This window comes from Electrona antarctica, assembly GCF_951216825.1.
Source record: "Electrona antarctica genome assembly, chromosome: 14".
NCBI classification, from domain to species: domain Eukaryota; kingdom Metazoa; phylum Chordata; class Actinopteri; order Myctophiformes; family Myctophidae; genus Electrona; species Electrona antarctica.
The window spans coordinates 45,773,730-45,800,975 of NC_136795.1; the positions used below are offsets into that span (position 1 = coordinate 45,773,730).

At 42.4% G+C, this 27,246-nt stretch overlaps 6 protein-coding genes and 1 pseudogene across 7 annotated transcripts in view; 2 read left to right on the forward strand and 5 right to left on the reverse strand.

Moving 5' to 3' along the window:
• Positions 1 to 210: 210 nt before the first annotated feature.
• On the forward strand, positions 211 to 825 carry LOC306937546 (histone H1-like; the record flags this gene model as incomplete). Its single annotated transcript, XM_079521384.1, has 1 exon — positions 211 to 825. The coding sequence occupies one exon, from the start codon at positions 211 to 213 to the stop codon at positions 823 to 825; it is 615 nt and encodes a 204-aa protein (XP_079377510.1).
• Positions 826 to 3,461: 2,636 nt separating this feature from the next.
• LOC306937246 (histone H2A-like) lies at positions 3,462 to 3,869 on the reverse strand (the record flags this gene model as incomplete). The annotated part of the gene is made up of 1 exon (XM_079520914.1): positions 3,462 to 3,869. One exon carries the CDS (start codon positions 3,867 to 3,869, stop codon positions 3,462 to 3,464), a length of 408 nt encoding a protein of 135 aa, XP_079377040.1.
• A 3,578-nt stretch (positions 3,870 to 7,447) lies between these two features.
• LOC306937247 overlaps positions 7,448 to 27,246 on the reverse strand; it is a 174,808-nt pseudogene continuing 155,009 nt past the window's right edge. Inside the window, exons 2-4 of the transcript in view lie at positions 15,967 to 16,355; positions 13,493 to 13,687; positions 7,448 to 8,068 (exon numbers count right to left, since the gene is read on the reverse strand). The product of the transcript in view is annotated as an uncharacterized misc_RNA (transcript). The remainder of the gene's footprint in view (positions 8,069 to 13,492; positions 13,688 to 15,966; positions 16,356 to 27,246) is intronic.
• LOC306937565 (histone H2A-like) lies at positions 13,340 to 13,723 on the forward strand (the record flags this gene model as incomplete). Its single annotated transcript, XM_079521402.1, has 1 exon — positions 13,340 to 13,723. One exon carries the CDS (start codon positions 13,340 to 13,342, stop codon positions 13,721 to 13,723), a length of 384 nt encoding a protein of 127 aa, XP_079377528.1.
• On the reverse strand, positions 14,504 to 14,815 carry LOC306937579 (histone H4; the record flags this gene model as incomplete). Its single annotated transcript, XM_079521415.1, has 1 exon — positions 14,504 to 14,815. One exon carries the CDS (start codon positions 14,813 to 14,815, stop codon positions 14,504 to 14,506), a length of 312 nt encoding a protein of 103 aa, XP_079377541.1.
• LOC306937557 (histone H2B-like) lies at positions 17,791 to 18,182 on the reverse strand (the record flags this gene model as incomplete). The annotated part of the gene is made up of 1 exon (XM_079521394.1): positions 17,791 to 18,182. Exon 1 carries the CDS (start codon positions 18,178 to 18,180, stop codon positions 17,791 to 17,793), a length of 390 nt encoding a protein of 129 aa, XP_079377520.1. The 5' UTR covers positions 18,181 to 18,182.
• Positions 20,513 to 21,597, reverse strand: LOC306936242 (microfibril-associated glycoprotein 4-like; the record flags this gene model as incomplete). The annotated part of the gene is made up of 2 exons (XM_079519733.1): positions 20,513 to 21,200; positions 21,410 to 21,597. The coding sequence occupies 2 exons, from the start codon at positions 21,595 to 21,597 to the stop codon at positions 20,513 to 20,515; spliced, it is 876 nt and encodes a 291-aa protein (XP_079375859.1).

Sequence of the window (27,246 nt, forward strand, 5' to 3'; positions counted from 1 at the left end):
GTTAACTGGTCAGCTCTTTGTCGCATTAAATAATATACACAGTAGTTTGTTATAACTTGTTTTAATCGAGGAGAAAACACAAGTGGCACAAGAGAAGAAGGCCTGTGTGTGTGTTGACTCTACATGGTTCTCATGTGGTGTTTAAGTCCAGCATCAGTCTGTGAGAGTTTACTTGAGAGAAGGAACAGCAATCTACTATCCGAGACAATAATGGCAGAAGTCGCACCAGCACCAGCTCCGTCACCGGCCAAGGCCGCCAAGAAGAAGGCAGCACCCCGACCCAAGAAGACCGGCCCCAGCGTCGCCGAGCTTGTCGTCAAGGCCGTTTCCGCCTCCAAGGAACGGAAAGGTGTATCCCTTGCTGCGGTCAAGAAAGCTCTGGCTGCCGGTGGCTACGATGTCGAGAAGAACAAGGCCCGCGTTAAGATCGCCGTCAAGAGCCTGGTCGCTAAAGGCACCCTGGTTCAGACCAAAGGTGCCGGAGCATCTGGCTCTTTCAAGATGAACAAGGAAGCACCGAAGGCAAAGAAACCCGCGAAGAAAGCCGTCAAACCCAAGAAGCCGGCAGGCAAAAAACCCGCCGCGGCAAAGAAGTCCCCGAAGAAGGCAGTAGCCAAGAAGCCTGCAGCCGCTAAGAAATCTCCCAAGAAGGCAAAGAAACCTGCTGCCGCTGCAAAGAAACCAGCAGCCAAGAAGAGTCCGAAGAAGGCGATGAAGAGTCCCAAGAAGGTGAAGAAGCCCGCTGCCGTCAAGAAAGCCCCAGCAAAGAAGGTAGCAAAGCCCAAGGCGGCGAAACCCAAGAAGGCTGCCGCCAAGAAGAAGTAAACACCAACACAGCCCGTTACCCCACAAAGGCTCTTTTAAGAGCCACCCACAACTTCATTTAAAGATTGTTCCTTATTTAATATAGTTGTCAATGTGATGAGTTTAGGAAACACAAACTTGAAAATATGAAACGTATTTGATATTATATTAATAACAAAGCCCCCAAAATGGATACAATCCACTGTGATATTGAAATATTCAATACAAAGTAAAATATAAGTAACAAACAGTTATAGCATACAGATTTGAGCTATACCAAATTGATCTGAGTTAAATACGCATTATAGTAGGGATATTATCGGCAATAAATGGCCAAATCGTTACGCGGTGGATAAAAGCACCAGATTTGGTACACGCACTCTTTAGGGTGTATCTCACCATCTCAGAAGGGGTGCCAAAAATTTTAGACACATTAAAGGCTTTTTTTAGGGAAAAATCCAAAATGGCTGCCAGAAATTACCTATTATTCCTAAAGGTGATATAATTCTGACATTTTGACTGATTGTGCCAAGTATAACCTTTACATTTATAGTAATTACACTAATATTAAAGGATTTGGCAAAAAAAAAACATAAAATGTCTTGAATATTTTTTAAACAACTTTAAATGCCAACAATGTACTTAAAAACCACTCGGAATGAGATGACCTTCCACATGAATCCCTTTCTGAGTGATATATTGTCAATGCTAAAAATACACAATTGTTTTTAAAAACTTTTAAAAGACCCTATGAATGATTACCAATAGATAATATATTGTAAAAATCTTCATATGACCAGAGATCAAGCCCTCTATTGGGGCACAACTCCTATCATCAAAAAATAGCCAAATCGATACAAGCATGAAATTTGGTACAGATGTCCCTGGGTTATCCTAAATCATCCTAGAAGGGGTGCCCAAAACAATCTTGAACAGGAAGTGAATTATTGACAAAATTGAAAATGGCCGCCTACGGTGTTATTGGTGATTGACTCAAAAAGCCTAAAGAATCTTCAAAAAGCATAACATTTGGCACACATGTCCCTTGGGTCACCCTAAGACATCCTAGAAGGGGTGCCAAAATAAATCTTAAACAGGAAGTGAATTATTGACAAAATTGTAAATGGCCGCCTACAGTGTTGGTTATTGACTCAAGCTTATAGAATCTCATAGAAGCATACAATTTGCACATATGTCCCTTGGGTCATCGTAAGACATCCTAGAAGGGGTGCCCAAAGGTAATCCGAAACAGGAAGTGAGGTATTGACAACATTGAAAATGGCTGCCTACAGTGTTGTCGATTATCTCAAAAGACAACTAAAGAATCTCCATAAGCATACAATGTGGCACACAAAATAATCTGAAACAGCAAGTGGGTTATTGACTAAATTTAAAAATGACTACAGATGATGAAAAAGACACCTAAAGAATCTCATAAAAGCATGGAATCTGGCACAAATCCTACAAGGGAAGCTAATTTCAAAATAACCGCTTAAAGCAGTTGATGCAAAAGAAGAGACGTCATAAAAGCATATTGTGCTCCTTCCTAAAAGGGATTATTGAATTGAATTTAGCCAAAAACTCACTTCCTGTTTAAAACATTTTGGGCACCCCTTGTAGGATGCTAAGATCACCCAATTGACATTTGCATGTCATGCTTTTATGCGATTCTTTAGGTGTCTTTTGCATCTGTCAACTGTATATGGCCATTTTCAATGTTGTCAACAATTCACTTCCTGTTTCAGATTATTTTGGGCACCCCTTCTAGGATGTCTTAGAATGACCCAAGGGACATGTGTGCCAAATGTCGTGCTTTTATGCGATTCTTTATAGTTGTTTTTTGAGTAAATCGACAACACTGTAGACATTTTCAATTTAGTAAATAACTCACTTCCTGTTTCAGATTACTTTGGGCACCCCTTCTAGGATGTCTTAGAATGACCCAAGGGACATGTGTGCCAAATTTTGTGATTTTTGAAGATTATTTTGGCGTCTTTTGAGCCAATCGACAACACTGTAGGCGGCCATTTTCAATTTTGTCAATAATTCACTTCCTGTTTAAGATTTCTTTGGGAATCCCTTCTAGGATGTCTTAGAATGACCCAAGGGACATGTGTGCCAAATTGTATGCTTTTTGGAGATTCTTTTGAGCCAATCGACAACACTGTAGGTGGCCATTTTGAATTTTGTCCATTACTCACTTCCTGTTTAAGATTTTTTTCGGCACCCCTTCTGGGATGTTTTAGGATGACCCAAGGGACATCTGTACCAAATTTCATGCTTTTATCCGCCGCGTAACGATTCCAACAATAATATCCCCTACTATTATGCACTGCATCATATGTACAGTTACTTGGTAGTAAAAGCGAGACAGTATTATATTAGCATATGTAAATGTAATCTAGGCTACATATATAAATTAATGTACGTACAAGTAAATTCCAATAATGTAAATTAAATCAATGCAATGACTGAGAAACTAGACTAGTGTGTGAGAGCATGTGATTAGATAGGCTAAATATTTGAAAACTATTCCTATATAATGTATTCATATGAGCAATATGAATACATTATATAGGAATAGTTTTCAAATAGACCACGAAAGTATTGCTTATATAGATAGAAGTGACTCTTTATATAGAAAAAGTGGGTGGCTCTTAAAAGAGCCGTTTTGGGGTTTGTAACTGGATGTTGGGCAGCACACCGCCCTGAGCGATGGTCACTCCACCCAGCAGTTTGTTGAGCTCCTCGTCGTTGCGGACTGCCAGCTGGAGGTGACGGGGGATGATACGGCTCTTCTTGTTGTCACGGGCAGCGTTTCCAGCCAACTCCAGGATCTCAGCGGTCAGATACTCGAGCACCGCAGCGAGGTACACTGGAGCTCCGGCGCCGACTCTCTGGGCATAGTTGCCTTTACGCAGCAGCCTGTGGACACGACCGACGGGAAACTGGAGCCCGGCACGGGATGAGCGGGTCTTAGCCTTTGCCCTGGCCTTTCCTCCGGTTTTTTTGTTGTTGAAAAAAATGCTTTGCTTTATTTTAGTATTGCAAGCACTTTGGAGCATACACACACGTTTCTCATAGATAGCACCATGAAGATGTTCACGCACCGACACACATGTAAAGAGAATATACTCCTTTGTAAAGTGCATTGGCGCACACACACACACACACACACACACACACACACACACACACACACACACACACACACACACACACACACACACACACACACACACACACACACACACACACACACACACACACACACACACACACACACACACACACACACTTTTAAGATATTGAAGACGGGGGTCCACTAGTGCCAGGTGTGGTCAGGACTGATGAGTGAGGGACAAGGTCAGCACAGAGAGACAGTTGAAATGGGCCTCCCTCAGGACTCTGTTGATGTGGTGGTAGGAGTCACTACTGCTGCTACTGCCGTCACCATGGAAACCCTGCAGTGAGGCGCTGGCAGAACCTTCAGGCTGGGGGCTGAGGGAGTTCTGGGAAATGCAGTTCTGTCCCTGCCCGCAAAGACTGGTGCTGGCCGAGGCTGCTCTCTCTGGACTACTGATCCCACCGCTGCTATCACTGCTGGACGAGTGCTCTGAATCCCAGACATCTCGTCCCAGGTACGACACCAGAGTGTCATGAGACCCTCCCGACCTCTTGGCCTGGGGGTTCAATTGCTGCTCCTCCTCGTTGTCACCGACGCGCCGGCGCTTCCTATTTTCAGTCAGCATTTTGGGCAAATCTTGATGTTTTGTAGGCTTGGCAAGAAACGTTGACAGTGACACTCCCTGTCTCCCTCCCTGGGCCGGATCGGGTTGATATCTCCTGCCTCGCAGCTTTCGCCAAGAACCAGAAAGAAATTCTGGAGTTGAAGCTCGACGAAATGTGCTGGAGGAGAAGCGCGCGAGACGTTTTATACCTTCACACAGAGAATAGTACTTTGTATGTGGGTGTGCGCCCCACCAATCATAGAAACGGATGAGAGCGCGGGCTGAGTGTGTATGAGCTTCCAACCAATCAGTAGTAGTAGCATACGCTGCTCCTCCCAAAGAAGGAGGTTCCTGACCAGAGACCGCGTCTCAGAGCTAATGAGCTTAAAATCAGCAGTTTGCGCCCTTTTTACTACAACTCCTATCTTAACTTTGCACATTGAAGCACCGACATGTCCAAATATTGGAAGTTTAACCACATGAATATGCTGTGTGACGATGCTACGATTTTGTTAATTATTGCATTATTGCAATTATTGCAATTATTGCAATTATTGCATAAATCAACACTCCACACACTGGTTAAGATGTCCCCCCCCTCTTTTTAAATCAAACATTAATTTGGCAGTTGGTGGCTAACGGCTACCACTCACTCACGTGATACAGTGATATACAGAGGGTGGCGCTCAATGGAGTCAGTGTTGTCTTTGTTTCTGCATAATGTTCTCCCGCCTGCCTGATCTATTGTCCCGCTAAAAAAGTTCTCCCGCATGCATCGTATAAGATTGTCCCTCTAAACTAGGCCAACGGCTCCAAAACGTCACTGGCGCAGGGCAGGGAACTCTGAGGGCGCATTCGGAAACTAATAGGAGTGCGGTATTTCCGAACGCGCCCTGAATAGAATGCATTGATGCATATTAAGTAGTTAATGTAACACTTGGATGTGGATCACGATGTTATTGTCGAGGGTTATATACAAATTAAAGTAAGAGATTTCACATGCACAAGGATACCTATTGCTCCCAGTCAGTCCATGAATCATGGCTCATATGCAAACATTGCCTACTTGAATGGTATAAGCTCTGTATAAGTTCATGTAGGCGGCTCTTAAAAGAGCCTTTGGGTTGTTGGTAGAGTCAAGTCAGCATTATTAACCTCCGAATCCGTACAGTGTGCGTCCCTGTCTCTTCAGAGCATAGACAACATCCATGGCGGTCACAGTCTTTCTCTTGGCGTGCTCGGTGTAGGTGACGGCGTCACGGATCACGTTCTCCAGGAACACCTTGAGGACACCGCGGGTCTCCTCGTAGATCAGACCGGAGATACGCTTCACACCGCCACGGCGAGCCAAACGGCGGATAGCGGGCTTGGTGATTCCCTGGATGTTATCACGAAGCACCTTGCGATGGCGCTTAGCACCTCCTTTTCCAAGACCCTTTCCTCCTTTTCCTCGCCCTGACATTTTGAGTTTAGCTGTAGTTGGAGATAGAAAACTGAGTGACTTTAGAGCTCAGAGACTTGCCCTATTTATGTGTGCTCTGAGGACGTATGGGAGGACAGGCAGAGCGAGCTGCGTGGGAGTTACTAACCCCGTCCCCCCTCTCTCTCTCACGAACGCGCACACACATTCACTCACACACACGCACGCACACACACACACGTACACACTCACACGCACACAAACACACCCACGCTATATATTATATATCATATTATAATATATTAATATGTATGTGATGCATTATCCCCACCCTTCCTAATATGTTTTGTCAAATCTAGCCTCGACAGATTTACAGGCGTATGCAAAGACTATGTTATTTCGATAGCATGTATAATGTACTATATAGACACAGCACTCTATAGTGTATACTCATAGGTTAATTGACTGTACAGATATTCTACTGTTAGACAGATGTTATGTTCTCATCCTTGATGACTATTTCTATGCATTTGATGTATTACCATGTGTTGTGCCTATATCTGATTGATTTATTGATTGATTGAAATATATATATATATTTTTTATTATTAACAGTTTGTAGAATTACAGTACATTTCGCGCACACCTCAATACAAATACTGTTAACTGTGAGTGGACGACCCAATAAAGCATTACACTTGTTTACAAGAGGGTCCACCTTGTTCAATTCATCAAAACATTTAGAGACGTAAAAATAGACACTTCTATATAGCCAAAGAACAGAACAGGAATTCATCAGAAAGGAGGTAGAAAGGGAAAATAAACATATACAGTGAAGGGGAAAAAGGGGTGGGAATCTCACAAATCCATGTCTTGCTTATTTATCACTTGGCAATTTCAATTTGATGATGTAGAGGTGGACGGGTTACTGTTTTTCTCTTTATTTGTAATGGCACTATACTCAATTTAAATGCTATGTTGCAAAACATTGAAACAAAACAGCAGTCAAGGCCGCAGTGACTGATGGCTTCACTAATGTATGTCTACATTTATTAGGGTTGGGGGTTCAGTTTCTAAATGAATGTATTGATTTGATGACGTTTGTAACTTTGATGTTTCAATCTAATGACATGTAGCCTTTGTCTGATGTAATGTAAGGCCAATCCTTGAACATTGTATTGTACTGTGATATTTTGTAATATTGTGGAAATGCAATACTTTAAATCCAAGCGGCATAACTGGCAGGGGAGAAAAGTCTGGATCAAGAGCATATTATTGCAATACATATTTGTAATAAATATCTTGGAAAGGGTTCAAATTTTTGCTCATAGGGCATACACAAATGTAATTAATGCATTAATACAAGGGCTGGTTATTATTCCAGTGAGTGCTCACATGTGACCATGATGACATAAAAAGAGGATACTCCTATAAAATAATGTGGTTGGCTCTTAAAAGAGCCTTTTGTGGGTATAAAGATGGAGCAGGCAGTTTACTTCTTTTTGGGAGCAGTTTTCCTTGCTGCCTTGGGTTTGGCAACCTTCTTGGCTGGAGCTTTCTTGGCTGCTGCGGGCTTCTTAGCAACTTTCTTGGGGCTCTTGGCGGCCTTCTTCGGGCTTTTAGCTGCTACTTTCTTTGCGGCACGCTTCTTGGCTTTCTTGGGTGATTTCTTGGCGGCTGCGGGCTTCTTTGCTGCCACCTTCTTGGGCTTCTTAGCTGCAACGGGTTTCTTGGCTGCAGCAGGCTTCTTTGCTTTAACTGCTTTCTTAGCAATAGGTTTCTTTACCGTCACCGCTTCTGCCTTGTTCATCTTGAAAGAGCCAGAAGCCCCGGTTCCTTTGAGCTGGACCAGGGTGCCTTTAGCGACCAGGCTCTTGACGGCGATCTTAACGCGGGACTTGTTCTTCTCAACATCGTAGCCGCCGGCAGCCAGAGCCTTCTTGACCGCAGCCAGGGACACACCGCTCCGCTCCTTGGAGGCGGACACGGCCTTCACGACCAGCTCAGCGACGCTGGGGCCGGTCTTATTGGGTCGGGGTGCTGCCTTCTTCTTCGCGGCCTTGGCCGGTGACGGAGCTGGTGCTGGTGCTGGTGCTGGTGCGACTTCTGCCATTATTGTCTCGGATAGTAGATTGCTGTTCCTTCTCTCAAGTAAACTCTCACAGACTGATGCTGAACAACATGGCTCCTTTGAGAACCACCAGGGGCAAAACCCCGCTCGGAACCATGGATGAATTCGGACATACTGGCTGCAATGAAAGCCAGAGACAAAAAATGAATTTCTAAAATGCAAGTCAAAGCTAGCCAAGCGCTTCGACAGTGTTCGCCAAGCTCGTTTGAACAACCTAAATACCCAACGAATCAAGCTAAGAAACAGTGTAACTGCCATGACCAAATCAGCTAAAAGTAACTTCATCAATGATAAAGCACAGGAAAACAAAAACAATCCTCATGAGCTCTGGAAGCTACTAAACAATCAACTAGGCTATGGTCAGAAACTAAAAACCAGGTTTTCAAACATAAACATCAAATCGGACAACACTCTCATCACTGACAACCTTGATGTGGCCAACTACTTGAATATCTTCTTTACAAACATAGCAACAACTCTGGTTAACAAACTGCCCTCCCACTCTGGGCTCTTTGGTGTAGAGCACATTACAACCTTCTACAGAAACCTAGGTGTTTGTAAAGACGATTTTAAACTAGTTATGGTAACAACTGATGAGGTAATTAAGAAACTGAGTGCCCTCCAACCCCACAAGGCCACAGGCCATGACAACATTCCCTCCAAATTTCTCAGAGACTCAGCCATCTCTATAGCTCCAATCATCACCCACATATAAGTAAACCTCTCCATCAAACAGGGACAGGTCCCCCAAGATTTCAAACTGGCCAAAGTAACCCCCTTGCACAAGAAAGGGAGTAAATTAGACCCCGGCAACTACCGCCCTATTTCTATTCTTAGTTCCATCTCGAAAGTGATGGAAAAAATAGTCTATGAACAGGTTGAAAAGTATCTTGCCACTAATAAATTATTGTACGAGTTCCAATCTGGCTTCAGAACATCCCACTCCACTGACACATGCCTTCTCTATTTGAGCGACCACATCAAACAAGAGGTGGACGCTGGCAAATACTGCGGCATGGTCATGCTGGACCTCCAAAAGGCTTTTGACACCGTGAACCACTCCATACTGGTTAACAAGCTAAAAGCAATTGGTTTCGATAGCACATCAGTGAGCTGGATGCAATCCTACCTGGAGGGGAGAGAACAGATGGTGGAAGTGAACGGAACACTGTCCCCCCCCCCTCCCAGTGAGCTGTGGCGTTCCACAAGGAAGCATACTAGGGCCTCTACTGTTCCTAATATATGTTAACGACATGACTTCAGCTTGTGACTGCAACTTGTTCCTGTTCGCAGATGACTCAGCACTGCTGGTCTCGGACAGGGACAAACTGCAGGTTGAAAATGCCCTCAGCTCTGAACTCGGTAGAATCTGCACCTGGCTCGCTGATAACAAACTATCTTTACACCTGGGAAAAACTGAATCCATTCTCTTTGGCTCTAATAGTAATCTCAGCAAGGCAAATGGCTTCTTGGTTAAAGTGGGTGACAATGTTATCACACGTAAAGATGAAATTACCTACCTAGGTTCCATCCTGGAGGCTAATCTTTCCGGTGATAAAATGGCAACCAACGTAATCAAAAAGGTCAACCATAGAACAAGATTCCTTTACAGGATCTCCTCACTGGTCAACAAAAACACCTTGAAGACCTTAACAGGAGCCCTTGTACAGGGTTTCCTGGTACCACAGCACCTCAAAGGCCCTTAAAACCAGGCTCCAGACTTCCCAAAACAAACTGGTCAGGCTCCTACTTGACCTAGCCCCCCGAACCCACCTCACCCCTGCCCACTTCGACAGGCTGGAATGGCTTAGGGTCGACGACAGAGTACAGCATCTTGCAATGGGTCTGGTCCACAAGATTCGATACACCACCAAGATACCCATGTACCTGTCTAGATACTTCCTTAATGTTAACGAAGTCCACACCCACAACACCAGAGGGAGTGCAACGAACCATGTACAACCCAGATTCGGCACAAACAAGGGACTAAATTATTTTCGCTCCTATGCCACCAAAATGTGGAACCAACTGTCATTAAGACATGCGAATCCCTTGACTCTTTCAAAACCGCTCTCAAAGGGTACCTACGGACGGCTGCAATTCGAAAATGGCCCCTGTAAAATCGGAATCCCTCAAACACGAACGCAAGGACAACACAAGAGACGGTCGCGGCCACACAGCCAACTCAAGGTATGGCCACTGAGCCAACTTGGGGACCCAACGCAGCTCCTCCAAGGAAAAAAACAAATTAACGGAGCTGAACGTGAATCCCCCCCACCGCCCACCCCTTTTTTTCCCCCTCACTGTATATGTTTCTTTTCCCTTTTTACCTCGTTTATGATGAATTCCTGTTCTGTCTATAGAAGTGTCTATTTGTACGTCTCTAAATGTTTTGATGATTTGAACATGGTGGACCCTATTGGAAACAAGTGTAATGCTTAATTGGGTCGTCCACTCACAGTTAACAGCCTTTGTATTGAGTTTGTGCTTGAAATGTACTGTAATTCTGCAAACTGTTAATAAATTCTTCAATCAATCAATCAATCAAAACGCTCTGAAAGGGGCTGGACTTAAAGGGGAAAACCACCCATTTTCAACATTTTACTATGTCATTATTATACCTTAGAGCTGTTGTGTGGAAATAATAAAAAGTCCCCCCATGTTGCGTTTCCTAGAACTGTAATTATGAAAAAGATCATTAACATGGTGAAACACATCTTGATGACATCATCAAGATGTGTTTCACCATGTTAATGGTTTTTTTCCAGACCTCTAGTTCTAGGAAACACAGAATGGGGGAACCTTTTGTCAAATATTTACTTTGACACTTTTGATACTCTTCCTATTCCATACATCCACTCCTCCAGCTTGTCAAACAAACTGAAGCCAGCCGTTTATTCAGCCAATATATACACAATGTTAATAGGCACTTCCTGTTAGGCACTTGGCATTTCAGAATAAGAGCAGGTATATAAAAGACAATAAAGATCACATGTTAACACAGTAAAATACAACCTTAAAACGTGCATGTTAAACCTTGTATCTTATTTTACACCGTCATCTTTACATAATCACTTTAAATACCAATATAATGTTTCAATAAATATGTGCAAATGTAAGCATCTCTTTTACATCTGTCATCACATCACATTACTGGTTGCAATAATACATTTAAAATACCCATGTCATTTCTCAATTACATGTTACTTTTCAAATACTCAACAATAGAGAGCAGATTAAATAAATCACAATCAGATCACGCAAACACAAATGAACACTTATTTTTCCTTATTTTCTTTTGTTTTACTGTGTTATGACAATCATCCATCACCCTGTTTCTGTTTGCATCCCCCACTGCATTCTTGCCCTCTGGCAGTATAGTCAGGGTAAATTTATCATGTTCTCTCATAACTCCATAACAATAATCAAAGGTTACATTTCCCTGGTCATCAGATTTAGCTTGACACTCGTAATCCTTTAATTATTGAGGTGGTCTCTGGCTACTTTCACCTGCCTGAATTTCAACCAGATCACTCATCTCTGACTCTGCATCTCGTTCTTGTGTCTCTTGTGGGGTTACACTGGTCTTCCCAACTTCAGGCAGATGGTTTACAGCCCTTCTCATACTGCAATCATCATCCTCCTCCATTTCTTGCTCTGTTTGAGTCTGACTCTCAGTGACACTCCTTTGTCTTGTCTTGCTTGTATGCATAGCATGGTGACCCAAATGTTCTCATTCTCGAAAGGTTTGGCTTCTTTCGTGTCAACATATAATATGGGGTCTGCCCTACATGCTTGTTGAACAGTGTTCTCCAATTTATTTCAGCTGTCCCATTCTGAGCTGAGGTCTCATGTCTGATGGCATTTTTGCTTAGCAATGCTTGAAATAGACCAGAAGCATACTCAGTACCATTATCTGATGGAATACACTTAATTTTCCCATAAGGTGAAACATCAGCAATGTATTTCTCTGTAGCTTTGACTGTGTCACTCTTAGATTTCAAGAAATAAACAAAATTTGCTCCTGAATAGTCATCAGTAAATGCTAAAGTGTATTTGAATCCATCTTTAGCCGTTGGATCGATCGGTCCAAATAAAGCAGTGTGTACAATTTCTAGTGCAGCTTTAGCCCTTTGATCTGGCTCTCTGTTTCGGCTCTGAGCAAATGTACCTTTTGTGCACACTTCACATGACAATTTGGAAATATCAACTTTGCCTTTAATTTCCATATCCTTAGATACATTCTGCAATTTCAACACATCTTCGTAGTTGCAATGGCCTAGAATTTCATGCCACGTTTTGATATCATAGCACCTTTGTTTGGCTGCCAGAAATATGTTTCTGTCATTATTTTTGTTTTATTTGTTTTCCACTTCACACATTATATTGGGAAAGGTAATTTGGAATTGCGTCCGGGGCCATGTCCTTATTTGGTGTTGAACCAGCATGTAGACGGAAGAACATGAATTGTTTGAGAGAAGCGTGTCATTAACCAAGGTTTGTTTGTTTGTTTCTGAACCAATGTTTTAAGTTATTTGTCAACATTTAAGGTGTATGTTTGATTTGTATATGAGTTTAATTGATGCGATTTGTTTTTGTTACAGTTTGACGTTTGTTGTTGTTCATATGGGTTTCCTGTCATTCCATTCCCTTCATTCCCCTTATGCAGCCAGTGAGGTAAATCCATGTGTTCATGTATGCATTATATTGTCATGTTCGTTATGTTTATGTGCTTACGTTTTGTTCATGTACTGATCGTTGTTTATCAGTTTTGACATTGGCATCCAAATAGCTGCATTACAGCCCCCTTCTGTTACTCTCAATTTCCTACTTACAGTCTATCCCATGAACCTGTTTCTTTAATAAATCTTATCACTGAGCCTCTGGTGTCATCCTCTGCTACACCAATTAACTTATTAAAAGTGATTTATTCAACTCCCATACTCCATATATGGGATACCCACCACTCTTTCTTTGGTACTGTCTACAGTGTACAGTCTCTCTCTCTCTCTCTCTCTCTCTCGCTCTCTCTCTCTCTCTTTTGGGAGGAGCATTCACGGCACTAGCACTGATTGGACAGGAGCTCATACACACTCAGCCCGCGCTCTCATTCATTGGTGGGGCGCACCACCTCACATACATACAATACTAGGCTGTGTGTTGGTTGAAGATATAAAAGGTCTCGCGCGCCTCTCCTCAGCATATTTCTCAGTTTTCTTCGAGATTTTACTCCAGAAATAAACCTACATCAAAATGAGCGGCAGAGGGAAAACCGGAGGAAAGACCAGGGCGAAAGCTAAGACCCGCTCATCCCGTGCCGGGCTCCAGTTCCCCGTTGGTCGTGTCCACAGGCTGCTGCGTAAAGGCAACTATGGCAAGAGAGTCGGGGCCGGAGCTCCAGTGTACCTCGCTGCGGTGCTCGAGTATCTTACCGCTGAGATCCTGGAGTTGGCTGGAAACGCTGCCCGTGACAACAAGAAGAGTCGTATCATCCCCCGCCACCTCCAGCTGGCCGTCCGCAACGATGAGGAGCTCAACAAACTTCTCGGTGGCGTGACCATCGCTCAGGGCGGTGTGCTGCCCAACATCCAGGCTGTTCTGCTGCCCAAAAAGACCGAGAAAGCCGCCAAGAAATAAATCTGCTTCATTCGTTTAACAAACCCCACAAAGGCTCTTTTAAGAGCCACCCACTGTTTCCATGTAAAGGTTAATTTCTAATGTCTTTGAAGAGCACACTTCATAAATCACTGAATGTTCCTAGTTCCGTCGCTTAATATGAAACTGTAAATAAGGCGGACTTTATATTTGTCTGCGGTCAACAGCAGCCAAAAAGTAGTTTATAGAAAACGGGACCCAATATACTAAATAGGGCCTATATAATACTACTTTTAGTTGTCAGTTTTTGCGCACAGGTCTAATCTGTATTCATAATAGTATTTGGTCATCAAATTTAAATAATGCAGACTATTTGTAACTTTATGGCCCATGTCTCCAGTTTTTACGCTCGCTCAGATACGTCCACAACGAACAGTTGTTCAGACTAGTCAAAGGCTACTAAAAATTCAGATTGCAACAGACTAGCATTTTTAATCAAAACAAAACAGTCGGCCAATGAAACATTTATTTTGCCTATGCAAAGCAGTATACGGTCACTCTGGACTAAACAATATAGAAATGGACCAGGAGCCTGCTAATTTTGATACATTAGTTTTTGGAAAGTGAGTTGGTGTATAAAGCTAGGGGATTGGAATTTTCGGAAAACTGCACATAACATTTTGATAAACACTGCTTGTTTGACTCGTTAAACACAAATCTTCAAAAAGTTCTAGAAATTGTATAATGGAATCTGCTCTGTAGAGAAAGTGTGGGCGGCTCTTAAAAGAGCCTTTGGGTTGTTGGTAGATCAAGTCAGCATTATTAACCTCCGAATCCGTACAGAGTGCGGCCCTGTCTCTTCAGAGCATAGACAACATCCATGGCGGTCACGGTCTTTCTCTTGGCGTGCTCGGTGTAGGTGACGGCGTCACGGATCACGTTCTCCAGAAACACCTTGAGGACACCGCGGGTCTCCTCGTAGATCAGACCGGAGATACGCTTCACTCCGCCGCGGCGAGCCAAACGGCGGATAGCGGGCTTGGTGATTCCCTGGATATTATCACGAAGCACCTTGCGATGGCGCTTGGCGCCTCCTTTTCCAAGACCCTTTCCGCCTTTTCCTCGCCCTGACATTTTGAGTTAGCTGTGGTTGGAGATAGAAAACTGAGTGATTTGAGAGCTCAGAGACTTGCTCTTTTATGTGTGTTCGGAGGACGTAAGGGAGGACTGGCAGAGCGAGCTGCGTGGGCGTTACTAACCCCGACAGGCAGAGCGAGCTGCGTGGGCGTTACTAACCCCGCCCCCACATCTCGCTTGGTGTCTCTCTCTCTCACACACACACACACACACTCTCTATATTCTATATCATATTATAATATATATGAATATGTATGTGATGAATTATCCCCACCCTTCCTAATGTTTTGTCAAATCTAGCCTCGACGAATTCATGCAAAGACTAAACTATGTTATTTCGATAGCATGTATAATATACTATACAAGACACAGCACTCTATAGTCATAGGTTCATTCTTCTACTACGACAGATGTTATTTTCTCATCCTTGATGACTTTCTATGCATTCGTGAGATATTGGCACAACACATGGTAATACATGTCTAATTTGACAACTTCAATTTGATGAGGTGGACGTGTTACTGTTTTTGTTTTTCTCTTTAGTTGTTTTGCTATTACATTCGTAATGGCACTACTCAATTTAAATACTATTTCGAACAAAACAGTGGTCATGGCCATAGCAAAACAGTGATTGATGGCTTCACAAATATTGATGTCAATATTTATTAGGGGTGGGGGGGATTTGCAAAATGTTATTTATCTAACTGAATGTATTGATTTGATTACGTGAGTAACTTTGATGTATTAATCTGATGACATGTATTTTACTATTTTACTTTATCTGATGTAATGTAATGACATGCCTTGAATAGTGTACTGTGATATTTTGGATCAGAGCAATGAGAGCATCATAGAAAACATAGAAATTTGCAATACCTAATATTAGCAATGAATATTTTAGATCCATATTTTTGCTCGTAAGGCAAGTATACAACATGTATTAATATAAAGCCATAAGTTGGTTATTATTCCAGTGCCCACATGTGACCATTACGTAAAAAGTGAGGATAGTATACTCTTATAAAAAAATGTGGTTGGCTCTTAAAAGAGCCTTTTATGGGTATAAAGATGGAGCAGGCAGTTTACTTCTTTTTGGGAGCGGCCTTCTTTGCTGCCTTGGGTTTGGCAACCTTCTTGGCTGGAGCTTTCTTGGCTGCTGCGGGCTTCATAGCCACTTTCTTGGGGCTCTTGGCGGCCATCTTTGGGCTTTTTTCTTGGCTTTCTTGGGAGATTTCTTTGCTGCCACCTTCTTGGGCTTCTTAGCCGCTACGGGTTTCTTGGCTGCAGCAGGCTTCTTTGCTTTAACTGCTTTCTTATCAACAGGTTTCTTTACCTTCACCGCTTCTGCCTTGTTCATCTTGAAAGAGCCAGAAGCCCCGGTGCCTTTGAGCTGGACCAGGGTGCCTTTAGTGACCAGGCTCTTGAAGGCGATCTTAACGCGGGACTTGTTCTTCTCAACATCGTAGCCGCCGGCAGCAAGAGCCTTCTTGACCGCAGCCACGGACACACCGCTCCGCTCCTTGGAGGCGGACACGGCCTTGACGACCAGCTCAGCTCACTGTGATGAGAAAACTAAGATCTTTATCTTCTATAAACTGTATATGTATATTTGATTATGGAGACACTTCTCAGGTAGGCCTAGATACTGGCCATGATGCGCCATGCTGCAAAGCATATGTAATCCAGAGCGATTTACATTAAGCTTACAAAAAGCATGGCAATACATCACATACATAGAAAGTAGTACATGCGTAAGATAAGAACGTAACAGTGGAATATCTATATAATGACACTATACATATACTATACTATGCTATACTATAAAGTGCTGTGACTACATACAATGCAATTCTAGTGTTGTCTACATAACATGCTATAAGTCTCAGTCTGTATCAAATGCTATCTAAGTCTACATAAAGTGCTATCTAAGGGGGTAGGGTAAGTGCTACGGGCCATGATTGAGTCTGACAAGTTGGGTTTTCAGACTATGGCGGAATATTGGGAGTGAGGCTGCAGTTCTGATTGTAATGGGAAGTGCATTCCATAGTTTTGGAACACCACTGTTTGATGTTCTGTGTAAAGCACATTTAATTGCATAAAATGGCTTTGCCTTTCATAGTAGCGTGCCCCCCTCATTGTGTTATTTAGAACAAAAGGAGTCATGCAGAACATTGGGCCGCACACACACTCTGTTGTATATACTAATACATAACTAATATAGTCTTCACACAATGTCACCCAACACAAGACATTTTGTAAGATGTGTTTATCACTCTTCTACAGTATATAGAAAAACACCAACCTGGGTGTACATGCTTTTCATTAAAAGCAAATGGCCCATTGTCATGTACTTGAGGTAAACTTGTTTACCCAAGCAATAATAGTCACCCAATTTTCACTTTATTTTAGTTTTTCCTCCTAGAGACGGATCATTGACAAAATCCACATGCTAAAACCTGGCACATGTGTATTGTTAACTCAATTACACGAATTATTTTATTTTTTCCAATGAATACAAAGTAGTTGCTGTCTGCTTAAATGTATAACCCTACACTACTGTTTTATTATTTTCCCGCTCGTCCCTGTAGCATAAAGCATGTTCAACCACATTCAATATCATGAGGATAATCATCACAATGATAGAATACAGGTGAGCCTACATTTCATGTATTTGTAAGATTGTAACTAGTTTGGATGATACGAGTTTACTGTAACTTAAGGTATAGTGGTAATAGAAATAAGAATATATAAACAAAAACATGACGTTCAATTTACACCAGTAGTTTGTTGCAAGTTGCTCGTGAAATAATTCAATAACTTATTGCCTAATGTGTACACTACGTAGTGTCCGAGCACTGTAATTAGCGGTCTCTTTACTCTGTAATAGTTGGCAATTTGCTTGGATATACTCTTTGTTAGAAAATATGGGTGGTCCTTAAAAGGACCGTTGTGTTTAGAGCAGACATAACAGTTTACTTGGAGCTGGTGTACTTGGTCACAGCCTTGGTGCCTTCAGACACGGCGTGCTTGGCCAGCTCACCGGGGAGGAGCAGGCGGACGGCGGTCTGAATCTCCCTGGATGAGATGGTGGAGCGCTTGTTATAGTGGGCCAGTTTGGAGGCTTCGCCGGCGATGCGCTCAAAGATGTCGTTGACGAAAGAGTTCATGATGCCCATGGCCTTGGAAGAGACACCAGTGTCAGGGTGGACCTGCTTCAGGACCTTGTATATGTAAATGGCGTAGCTCTCCTTCCTGGACTTTCTGCGCTTCTTGCCGCCCTTTGCTGCGGTCTTGGTGACGGCTTTCTTGGAGCCCTTCTTGGGCGCTGGCTTGGCAACTGCTGGCTTGGCAACTTCAGGCATGGTTCTCTCTCTGTGTATAGAAGAAAAGAAGTGAGCTGTTCGTGGCATTGCACCAGTATTTATAGCAAGCCTATGCAAATGAAGTATGCTACTCCCAGCAGTAGATTGGCTTCTGCTGCCACTGCTCATGTGACCCAGAGAGGGAGGAGTCTCACACAGTCTTCGTTTCTGTATAATGTTCTCCCGCCTGCCTGATATATTGTCCCGCTAAAATAGCCACACAGACAGAGCAATCAAAATGTGCATTTCATAGATGCTAAATCATAGCTGGGATGAGTGAGGTCTCTGACTTCACTTCTCGTGTGTGCATGTGTGTGTGTGTGTGTGTGTGTGTGTGTGTGTGTGTGTGTGTGTGTGTGTGTGTGTGTGTGTGTGTGTGTGTGTGTGTGTGTGTGTGTGTGTGTGTGTGTGTGTGTGTGAAATGAAATGATTACTATATTTACCCAGGGTATCTGGGCTAAGCTCAAGAACTTGTTTCCAGCCAGGCCCTGCTCATAGAACATTTCATCGTAGTGGTTCAATGCCTTGTTCAAGGGCACTTCAGTGGTGGTAATTTTAACGTGTTGGACTGCTGATTCGAACTGGCGACCTTCCGGTATCAAGACCGCTCCGCAATCCGTTCGGCCACCGCTGTGTGTGTGTGTGTGTGTGTGTGTGTGTGTGTGTGTGTGTGTGTGTGTGTGTGTGTGTGTGTGTGTGTGTGTGTGTGTGTGTGTGTGTGTGTGTGTGTGTGTGTGTGTGTGTGTGTGTGTGTGTGTGTGTGTGTGTGTGTGTGTGGGTGTGTGTGTGCGCGTGTGCGTGTGCGTGTTTCTAGTGTCTACACCAGGGGTGCTCACACTTTTTCGACTTGAGAGCCACTTTCAAAATGACTAGTGCAACAAGATCTACCCACCAAAAAAGAAGATCAGATCCCATTGCTGAAATTTGTTTAAAAGTGTACCAAGGGAGTTTTAGAATAGCGGCACTAGGGGTTTTCTTTTTTATATAACTTTGAAATGCTACTGTAACTGATGTTTGTGCACAACAATGTTGAAAACAAAGTATTGCATTGTTGATTTGAGCTTACAGGCCCTTCTAAATGTCAATCAATCAAGTCACCTTAATTCAAGTGTCAGATATTTATTATATTTTTAAATTAACTATATTTGTATTACCATGTCATGTGATCTACCTGCACAGCCTTTGTGATCTACTGGTAGATCGCAATCTACCTTTTGGGCACCCCTGGTCTACACAGACTTTTGACTCTGTCAAGAGGGCATTGCTTTTCCCTTTATATTTTGACAATGAGTTCTCAGATTTCTTTCTACAATACAGAAAATGTTTGGCTAATGGAGATTGGTTTCCCTATCTTACATCTTAACTATATAAAGAGTATTGTAACAATCACATTGGGGTTGTATTACTTATTCACCTGGAATGCAATGTCTATCATTCTGGAAGGTTTTAACAAGTTAAATGTGAGTTTTTTTTTTTTTTAATGCACATGTGTGCATTACATTCACCCATTCATACACTGATGTCAAAGTGGTAAAGTGGTTCTGGGAATTAAAAATGGAAAATATGTCTAATTATTATGACATTAAGTAAACAATTATTACAATAAACTAAAATCAGTCCTCCAATAGGAATGAAGTAGGCCTATTTTATAAAGGAGTCTCTATCATTCACTATAAACATTGTACTTTAGTAAAGCAGACTTATATAAACATTGTGGCTTGATGTATTAAGAAGACACGTTATAACGTATCGTTATAATGTGCTGTTCTGGTGAGATTAATAATACAGTATGACTATGACCGACACTTATAATACTTCATACACCTTGGTGTTATGAATCCTTAGCATGCATTGTAAATGTGAGTATAATGCATTATAGACCCAACCTTAAAATAAGTCATACCAAATACACCTCTTTGTCTTTGCATGCATCTCTTTATTCATGACGGTGAAACAATACTGTAAATTTACAACATCTTGGATTATCTATTTAGTTCACAGCCCTGACACCACTGTAATAATATGTGATACACTACAGATATATGAGTTTAGGATTAAACAGAGTTACAAAGAGAGAGATGAATCACACTTGTGTGAAGTGAAGGGCGCTCTTATCATCATGCAGCAGTGCTCAGCCAATCAAATCATCACTGTGGGGTTCACACAGACACACAAAGCTGGGCATAGCCCCTAAAATAATAATAATAATAATAATAATAATAATAATAATAATAATAATAAAAAAACATGAAAGAAAAGTAAATAATGCATCATGGCTTTTATACCACGGCTGTGCTTTTTCAAAGATGCATGCATGCGAACCTAAACATGTTTAAGGAACACGTCTGATCTTCATCGCCACAGCCTTTACGGAGTACGATGCACCCTTCCAGTGCCTCCAGACTACACCCTTATGTGCATGAGGCGTCGGTCCCCACAGGTAAACGCCATTGATGTTAACAAAGAGACAAGACTTGTACCAAAATGCCCCGTAAAACAGAATTGCACAGTTGCCGCCATTGCCGTCCTGATCTTTGTCAAAGGTTGAAAATTTCGCACCACTGTGATAGGTCAGTGAGTCTCCTGCTCCTCCGTCACTGAAGCCAGCAACCTGCAGCTTGTAGCCGTCAGCCTCAGAACCCACGGAGAAAGAGGAGTAAGAGGCAAATGCTGTGTTTCCCTCAAAGTCCTCCATGTCCACCCTCAGCTCATACTTGATTTTGTTGTTGGTGAGGATATGCATGTTCTCCAGTCCCAGCCAGTACTCGCCTGATGCGTCTCCAAACCCAGCTTGGTACTGAGCCCAGGGTCTGTAGAAGTTCACAGTGCCGTCCACTCTTCTCTGGATGACTGTCCACTTCCCTCCATCTGTGTCCATGTCACAGTAGACCTTGACCGGTGTAATGGTGGGGTAGATGGAGTACACGTCACCACTAAGTCTGGAGTAGTTGGCGTATATGTCATCGCAGTCCAAAACCAAGTTGAGATCACAACGAGGAACAGAGTGGACAGAAACAGAACTGCAACAACATGTAGCATCTTGAAGTCTTTAAAGTTGCACCTTGTTGTTCCGATCAAAGGACTTCTGAGTGTGCTGAGTGTCTTAGTTTGAGAATCTGCTTTTATAGTAAAGGGTGCTAACGTATTGGCACTAAAGAGACAAGTGCAATAGATATTGATTGCACAATACAGTGCCAATACAATACTATACAATCATTGTATTCTGCACCAGGCAGGTTTGACCAGTGTGGCTGCCAACACGCAGGCACACATGTGCACAAGCATACTGTGACAAGGTGGGCCAAAGTTGAATGATGAGAGAGCCGGTTCAATTCCAGGCTTCAGCAATGTGTCAAAGTGTCCCTGAGCAAGACACTTGACCCCTGACTGCTCCCTGAGACACTGCCCCCGACCCATGCTGTGAGCTTGTACATCTTCTATTTATTTTTGACACAAATCTTCTCTTCTCGGTGTCCCTTATTGCACAAGGCATTTTCAGATGGGGGATCTGCGTCCAAAACAATAACTTTTTGGGCACAAAACAGTTTGATAAGCACTGTTTCAAAAGGCATTTGTAGAATCTGCCTCAGGTCTTAATGGGTTAAGTTTGATGGAAACACTTATATTTAATCAACTTTCTTACTGGAAACTCTCTGCTGTGTTTGGAATGTGAACAGACAGAGGATTCAGTTTTATTTTCGTGGACATACATACATACATATATATATATATATATATATATATATATATATATATATATATATATCTGCAGAAAGATCCACCAGAGCTGAAATAACGTTGAGCGGTGGTGAGTAAAAACAGAGAGAAGGGCTGGGGCGGTGGCGGTGGTTTGCTCTTCACCACGGCTCGTGACGTCATGTTGGTAGTTCGGTGGTCAACTAACACCCAGACTATGTATGAACCTTCAGAGTGGCAGCCATCCTGCAGTTTATTTAATATAATAATACATATACTGATTTGGATTCCAGGCCTCTGACTATAGTTTGAGATGGCATTTGAAAGCACGCCTGCCCTCGATTGGAGTAGGGCAGGCCCCGAGTAGCAAGTTATGTAAATTATACAGTGCATCCGCAAAGTATTTCCTTCACTTTTTCCACATTTTGTTTTGTTACAGCCTCATTTCAAGAGGGATTAAATTCGTATTTTATTCTCATCAATCTACACACAATAGCCCATAATCCCAAAGTGGAATTTTATTTCTAGCATTTTTCTCAAATGTATTAAAAATTAAAAAACTGAGATCTCACATACAAAAAGTATTACAAAAATACAAAAGTATTCACACTCTCTGATAGGACACTCAAATGGAGCTCAAATGCATCCTGTTTTCACAGATTGTCCTTGAGATGTTCCTACAACTTGACTTGAGTGCAATTCGTAAATGGAAGAAGTTCAGAACCACCATGACTTTTCCTAGAGCTGGCCACCCGTCCAAACTGAGCAATCGGGGGAGAAGGGCTTCGGTCAGGGAGGTGACCAAGAACCCCATGATCACTCTGACAGAGCTCCAGCATCACTCTGAGGAAATGGGAGAACCTTCCAGAGGGACAACCATCTCTGCAGCACTCCACCAATCAGGCCTTTATGGTAGAGTGGCCAGACGGAAGCCTCTCCTCAGTAAAAGGCACATGACAGCCCGCTTGGAGTTTGCCAAAAGGCACCTAAACGACTCTCAGATCATGATTCTCTGGTCTGATGAAAGCAAAATAGAGCTTTTTGGCCTGAATGCAAAGCCTGCTGAATGCCAAGTCTGGAGGAAACCATGTTGCACCGCTCATCACCTGGCAAATACCATCACTAGGGTGAAGCATGGTGGTAGCAGCATCATGCTGTGGGGATGTTTTTCAGCGGCAGGAACTGGGAGACATGTCAGGATAGAGGGAAAGATGAATGGAGCAGTGTACAGACAGTAGACACATCCTGCTCCAGAGCGCTCAGGACCTCCGACTTGGTCGACGATTCACCTTCCAACAGGACAACGACCCCAAGCACACAGCTAAGATAACGAAGGAGTGGTTTGAGGACAACTCTGTGAAAGTCCTTGAGTGGCCCAGCCAGAGCCCAGACTTGAACCCCATTGAGCATCTGGAAGGACCTGAAAATAGCTGTGCAGCGACGCTCCCCGTCTGACAGAGCTTGAGACGATCTGCAGAGAAGAAGCGGGAAACATATCCCAAATTCAAGTGTGCCAAGCTTGTAGGATCATTCCCAAAAAGGCTTAAGGCTGTAGGCCTAATTGCTGCCAAAGGTGCCTCAACAAAGTACTAAATCAGAGAGAGAGAGAGAGAGAGAGAGGTGTGCATTAATTCGATGCACTTCAATAACAGCCATGGGCGTTGGTCTGTACTGTATACATGTCTAGAGTTAGAAAATATGTCATAGCATTGCACCAGTGGTAGCTTTATGAGTGCTATCATGCATTTGATTTTTATAACACCAGGCGAAAATTGCATTGATCAATATGAAAAAACATAGTAATACACCCCCCAAAAATGATAGAAAAGGTTTTTCCAATTGGTTGGTGCCTCTAGACATGCTTAAGAATATACTGAGAATCTAGGAAAATATATGTTCCGGAAAGGCGTAATTTTCAAGATGGCGTCCAATATGGCTGCCAGGATCTTAAAATGGCTATAACTAATACTAATTCATAATTTGTTGGGGTTTTAGGGCTAAAGGAATGTGGCTGAATCAGTGAAAGTGATCAGTTAATTATAGGGATGTGCCGATGAGACATTTTGGCCGATATCGATATCCGATATAATTAATTGCTGTTATGGCTGATAACCAATATTACCGATTGTCGATAATCTCATTCTGCATTGAAAAATTATAATTTTGTCTATTCTGAAAAATACATGTAACAGGGTGTCTGCACTGCAGTCTTAGGCAAGTCACATTTAACTTAAATACCTTTATAATATTGTGAGAGATGAATTAAGCGGACCGATTAATTCATTTAATTTCATTTTTTCCATGTATTTATTCCGAACATGTTAAAATATAAATGAGAAAAGACAAAGGAAATATTAAAACAAAAAATAAGCGTAAAAAACATAAATAATAATAATAATAATAATGATCTTTCATAATCCTTAACTTATGTTTATGTTCGAAAAAGGAGTAGTAAAAAGTTTATTGAAAAACTTAAATCGGTCTGATTAATCAAACCGATGCCGATTAATCTAAAACAACTCAAATCGTCCGATACCGATTTGCCGATTAATCTCCCATCACTAGTTAATTATGTATTGCCAAATCCAAGATGGTGTCCATACCAAACCCAAAGTGATGTTCTATTGATTGTACTGCATTATGTAAAAACAATACAATTACAAAATGAACAGAATACTGTAATTGTCACATAGAATCAATTTCTTATAGGTAGGTCAATATTATGTGCTAAAGGTCAGGTCAATGTCTATCTCATAAGCAGGTGTGTCCAAGCATGCAGCAGATCAGTATGGTCACTGGTTGACATGCACAGTACCTTACCATTGATATGCAGCTGTTTGTTGTTGTAACCTACAGCAGGGGTATTCAACTATATTGAACTGTAGAATGATGGTGTGTGTGGGGGCCGCACAGCATGCACGCTTTACTGAAAATGTGGGGGTTCTCAAAATGCATTTTGTGCTCAAACACAAAGATGTATACATTTGTGCACAGTCATGAGCAGGATAATATGTCTATACAGCTATATGATACCTTAGAATAGATGTAGACCTATTTGGCAGTGCATAAACATAATTGCCTTCACATTAACGACCTTCAATGAGCAACAGCGACACACACACACACACACACACACACACACACACACACACACACACACACACACACACACTGCAGTACTCTAGTCCAGTGGTTCTCAAACTGTGGTGCGTGCACCCCTTGCGGTGCGCGAGTGCCTTCTAGGGGATGCGCAACATGAAAACGCTAATGGTGGTGCTATGGTTTTATTTTAAATATATTAACATATTATTCCAATATATGGCAAGTATATGCAGAATAGAGCCTATCCGATTCCTGCATATATATGCCATATTCAGGTTCATATGTGGATAAATCAGTTTGCGGGGAGCATTTGAAAGCACACCTGCTCTCGATCGAAGTAGGGGATAGGCCCCAAGCAGCAAGTTATGTCAATTATGAAGAAGTGAGAGTGGAAAATGAGCGCATGAAATTAATGGCAAGAGTTTAAATTGCGTGACTCTCTCTCTCAAAGGGTGGGACTTGGCAGCCCTGTTGCAATGTTTAATAATACTGTAGTTAATCATCTTCCTTACTGGAAACTAGCCGTCTTTGGAATGTGAACACAGAGAGGCAGACTTCCTGTAACACTGACTGAGCAGGATTGACAGCTCATCATTTTTCATTTGGTCAGAATGTGCAGAGAGGTTACCTGAGGTAGCACACACACACACACACACACACACACACACACACACACACACACACACACACACACACACACACACACACACACACACACACACACACACACACACACACACACACACACACACACACACACACACACACACACACACACACACACACACACACACACACACACTAGTCCTAGCCGCAATTTGCAACTATAGATTTTTTTATAATGTGGTGAATCTAGAGTTGCAATACCCTCCATTGACTCCCCACTCATCCAATTTGCAGTTAAGATCTGCTTGTCTTAAGCAACGTTAAACTCACCAACATCGCAGTTGTAGTCCAAGCTTGAATAATTATCCTCTTTCAATCTGCCGAGCTTGTTTTTCATAAAAAATCCCCCGTAGACATGTTATGAGCTACTTTCTGTCAAGAAATTCTGTGCAAGTGATTATTTTTCTAAGTGCTGGAGTTTGCAAGCGCTCGTCGTAAGTCACTAGAGTGAAAACATATGTTTAGATGCCTGTGAAATCCTGTCAGCAGTTCAGACAATGCTGCTCCGCTTGTGTACCCCATCTGTTTCGCATTTGCACATAATGCAGGAGGCAGCAGCGCGACCCCTTAATAAAAACGAGCGCTTCCAAACTCCAACACAAAAATAATCACTTGCATAGAATTTCTTGACAGAAAGTAGCTCATAACATGTCTACGGGGGATTTTTATGAAAAACAAGCTCAGCAGATTGAAAGAGGATAAGCTTGGACAACAGCTGCAATGTTGGTGAGTTTAACGTTGTTTAAGACAAGCAGATCACAAACGCAAATTGGATGAGTGGGGAGTCAATGGAGGGTATTGCAACTCTAGATTCATCACATTATAAAAAAATCTAGAGTTGCAAATTGTGGCTAGAAGAGTACCTAACAACACAGCGACACTACTTACCCTGGCCCTCAGCTTCGTTGGGCAGGCTATGGGATCGTGGATATTTTAAAGGTGTAGTGAAATGAAAAATACGTTTTTCACACTTTTAGACCATATCCGTGGTCATCATATGGGCATACCTAACAATAGATGCCAAAAAAACGGGAACATTCTCATTTTTGTGTGTTTTTATATCAAACGTCCATAAAAATGTATTTTTTATTACTTCCTGAAAACAAAAACGTGCTGCGTGATGACGTGTCGAGGCCAACATCGATAAAAGCCAATAAAAATGAAGCTCACCCGTTTCATTCCCCATATCTCCGCATCCGTCCAGCACAGGCTGCACAGCTGCTACTGATTACAGACATCTTCCGTTTGTATTCCCATTCAAGATAACATCCAGGGAGTGTATTACTCGGTTTCAACTTAATCATAACGCTAAAAAATGTATCTGAAAACATTATAGGGTAGAAATAAGCCACATAAGAGTAAACTGGTAAAGCTGGACGACTATCTGATTTGTAAACAAACATCCACACGCTGTCCTGCGTAGCATAGCTCATGCATAGCTACGGCCCCTAGCTACCGTCCCATCCCCTGAAGGGATGCGACGCTCTGATTGGTTCAGAAACTTCATAGCGGTGTTTCAACTTGAAACTTCACAATAAATGTCCACCATTTCCGTTTCACTACACCTTTAAAGTGTTGTGCCACTTGTCCACTTGTCCTTCA